The 4,302-nt window shown below is 32.9% G+C and overlaps 1 protein-coding gene across 1 annotated transcript; it reads left to right on the forward strand.

Annotated features, from left to right (window-relative positions):
- The first annotated feature begins 512 nt into the window (after positions 1–512).
- Positions 513–1,757, forward strand: LOC140450943 (uncharacterized). The gene has a single exon (XM_072544640.1). The coding sequence runs from the start codon at positions 513–515 to the stop codon at positions 1,755–1,757; it is 1,245 nt and encodes a 414-aa protein (XP_072400741.1).
- Positions 1,758–4,302: the final 2,545 nt, after the last annotated feature.

Below are 4,302 nucleotides of genomic sequence, written 5' to 3' on the forward strand. Positions count from 1 at the left end.
TATTGGGAAATTATTTGGATTTAAATCAGGGCTACTAGCAGCAAACCAGATACATATCTCAGACAACCCAGTGGAGATTTGGGGTGCAAACGCATTATGTATTGACTGTAACATAGCATCAGGATCCTATTTAAACGGAAATCCAGTTCACATTATCCATCAGTTCTTCCCAACCGTACCAACTGGGTATAAAATAGTTGAGGTACCCCAAAATATTTTGTATTATCCAGTGAGTATTAAAACAATCTCTAACCTTACAGTAAAAATTATCAACCAAGCAGGTAAACTTGTTGACTTTGGAGGGGAGGAGGTTACTGTAAATCTACATCTTAGAAAACGTATATAATGGTTTTAGTTTTTTCTCGCGAACCAAAAACATATATAAAGAGATTACCTTCTAAAAAAATAACTCTATCTCTACCAAAATCATATAAAAGGAGATTACCTTTTAAACAAATAACCCCATCTAATCGTCGCTTTCTTCAATCGTTAGGATTTAAAGTCTTGGTATAATGGAAATTCTTCACGTTACTGGTCAACCTTTTAATGATAACACTATTGAAGATTATCAGTTCCACACTTATCAACCCTACATTCCTGGAAAATTGGGATACAATGATGAAATTCGTATTTCAGTACAAGATTTGGATAGTTTGACGTTTCCAGCAAATAGTTTTCTCCATATTGAGGGCAAATTAGCCACACATGATAATAAAACACCAACCAAAATAAAATTTATTAATAATAGTATAGCTTACTTGTTTCGTGAACTACGTTTTGAATTAAATGGGGTAATAATTGACTCAGTACGTGATGTAGGATTAGTATCAAGTATTAAAAACTATCTTAGCCTTAACGAAAATCAAAGCTTGCTATTGGAAAATGCTGGTTGGTTTCCGAAAATGAGTAGAATGGAAAATAATAGTGAAGTCCCTAAAAACAATGTTTTGGTGGATTCAAATGGAAACTTTAATGTGTGTATACCTTTAAGATTATTATCCGGATTCTTTGAAGATTTCAGAAAAATTATTATGAACATGAAACAAGAATTGATACTTATTCGATCAAATGATGATATTGATGCAGTAGTAAGCGAAGATGAGACTGAGCGTCCAAAAATTGACATTACTAAATTATATTGGGAGGTACCACATGTAACTCCTAGTATTCGAGAACAGTTGCGACTAAACAAAATTTCACATACAAACCAAGAACTACCTATTAAATTTCGAAGTTGGCAAATGATTGAATATCCAGCCCTAAATAACTCTACACGTCACACATGGTCAGTGCGGACTAGTACCAAAATAGAAACTCCACGACACATTGTTGTTGCTTTTCAAAATAACAGAAAATCAAAATTAACAAAAGATATGAGTAAATTTGATCATTGCACTTTAAAGAATATTAAAGTGTTTTTAAATTCTGAAAGGTATCCCTATAATGATCTTCAACTAGATTTTAAGACTAATAGGTTTGCCAAACTATATGAAATGTTTGCCAATTTCCAGGAGAGTTATTATCACATGACCTTAAACCAACCCATATTTAATCCAATTGACTTTAAAACAATTGCTCCACTTATACACATTGACTGCTCTCGTCAAAAAGAAGTAATTCAATCCGGATCTGTTGTGCTTCGTATAGAATTTGAGACAGATGAACCAACAACCTCTGATATCTCAGCCTATTGTCTAATACTTCACGAGAAAGAATTCACATATAACCCTCTAACAAAAATTGTGAAACAATTGTAAAATATTTATATTATACAAAACAGGTGAATGCAAATTAGGGAGCACCTGTATGCAAATTAATGAGCACCTGAAAATTAGGGAGTTTATTTTAAATAGGGAGCAGCTGTATGCAAAGAGCAGGTACAGGTGTTGTAAAATTGTATCTAATGAGAGACTTCCCGTATGAGGACTGTATAAGGGTCAGGTGCTAATTATGGCAATATATGCGAAACTCTCACATGCGCATGACTGAAAATTCTTTTAAAAATACAAATTATGCACTACACAAACTCAGTCTGTAATCATGTGCTTAATAGTAGATGTCCAAGGTTTTATTACCGAAAAAAATAAGTTTATCGTGAAAGAGTTTGCAAGTTATGATGGTCAAAAAATTAGTCATTTTTTTTTTAAACCACCATATCCGATACGATTATTGGGTTCTGAATATTATAATCAAGCTGTTTGGTTGATGAATAACCATCATGGATTGAACTGGAATCATGGATTTACACCAGTACACCAGTTCCATAATATTATCCAACATTTGACAAAAGGCGTTAATGCGGTTTATGTTAAGGGGCGAGAAAAGTCACAGTACATCAAAAAGTATAGTCTATCCCCAGTTTTGGAGTTTGATGAACAACCAGCTCTGCAGAAAATGGAGCCAAGATGTCCATATCATTCAAACAGTGGAAGTGTTTGTGCTTTAAGTAATGTATTTCAACTTTATGATACTTTTATAATGAAATAAATTTTTTTTTTACATTTTGTTTTATTAATAAAAAACCTTATTAAAAAAATAGTACTTTATTCAATAACTATTACATGTTACAATTTATATTTTGAAGTGCAAGTTTACACAAATGACAACTGGATTGAGCTGGGGCGAATCCTTCTAACTCTGTTCTCCACTCAGGACGATTGAAATGAACGAAACATGGGAGACGAGTTTGAACTTCAAAATCCTGGCAAAATTTTCTGGGTAGTATAGACCATGAACGGAGAAGTTCAATTGGGTCTACAAATTTTCTTACGTAGGCTAGGCTAAAATATTCCAATTCTGTGGTCGTGAACTTGTACAACGGTTTTTTTGGATGCTCTGCCATTATGCGAGACCGGAGGCAACAATCCATCTTTAGTAAATCGGTTAATGTTCTTAAATACCAAGTCTATCCACTTTTGCTCTTCGTATCTGGAGAGAAAAAATAGTCTTACGTCTGCTTCTGGTTTTGTTGTGTAAACTTTACCACTACGCAAGCGCATCACTCAAACACACCTTTGAAAACTGTTTAAACATAAGTTGTTTATCTTTGTATTCACTTTTTAACTGGTTAATACGATTATTTATATGATTGATATATCTATGACTTTTGTAAAATAGAATATCACGTTTTATCCTTTTAATGCGTATACTAAACTGATTAAGCCGTTCACGAAACCTTCTTGAGTCCATACTGTTTAAATTAACGATGGTCCTTCCTTATATCCTTCCTACCCCCATTGACACCGGTTGCAGGTGTGTTGCTCATTACCCCCACTCATAATAATATATTAACACTAGAGTGTACCAAGCAAGGTGTGTAAAACTTTATCAGCTAGCGGGGACTCATTCCTGTTGAAACTTGTTAAGCTAAATCATAAACCCGTTCGTTAGAGTCCCTCACAAAATCTAATTTGTATACTTTTAATTATGTGTTCAAGTATAATAAACGAAGGGAACATACCATATAAATATTGTGATAATCTACTTAGCTATAGGAGTGACGAATGGGAAACATTTTCGAGACTTCCTTTTTATATTGTACGACAAAAGCTTTGTCTCGTTTGTCGTAAAATGTCTGGAACTAGACTTATTCGAAGAAACTTAATATTTAAAGGATGGAAATTGGTATTTGAATTTTGTGCATTTTGTAGTGAGACTAGACCTATGGGACTATCTCATCGTTCTGTAGGTTATCGTGATGGATTATTGGAATCCCCACCACATAAATGGGACTCCCCACGTCCAAAGTTAGATTTACTATAAATAGACGTTAAATTCTAAACAGCTATTATTATGATGGTATCATTAAACTTTATTGTTTTACAAGCAATTGTGGGAAATTTGCTCTTAATTCAAGAACCAATCAATGTTAGAGAAACTTTTGTGTGTTTTGATAGTAATGGTGTACTAAATGACACGTGGCCGTCGAAATGGACAAGAATGAAATCGTATCCGGAAAACAATTTTCTACCAACTTTACAAGCTCAAATAGCTTTGAACAGTACCAAGTATAAATTGCGTTTTAGACATTTTAGTGATAAAATCACTGATTCCGGCTGGTTAGAACTTTATAATGAAAGTCCTAAGGATGAAAAAGGTTTATCTCCAATATTTTATTATATAGCTATATGTTCAACTTTGTCAATAGTTCCTCTGCTAATGGAATTAATTAAAGTTTTAAATAAAAAAATATGTTAATATACAAGTGTTTTATTAATACACAAAAATATACATATGCTTAATTCTTAAATATAATTACAGATAACAAACAATAATTTATAAGTAGGAGTCATAATAAAAAGG

Source organism: Diabrotica undecimpunctata, chromosome 9 (genome assembly GCF_040954645.1).
Source record: "Diabrotica undecimpunctata isolate CICGRU chromosome 9, icDiaUnde3, whole genome shotgun sequence".
In the NCBI taxonomy this organism is placed as follows: Eukaryota; Metazoa; Arthropoda; class Insecta; order Coleoptera; family Chrysomelidae; genus Diabrotica; species Diabrotica undecimpunctata.

Excerpts from the sequence above, each read along its gene's own strand:
- LOC140450943 (XM_072544640.1), top strand. The coding sequence starts at position 513 with ATGGAAATTCTTCACGTTACTGGTCAACCTTTTAATGATAACACTATT.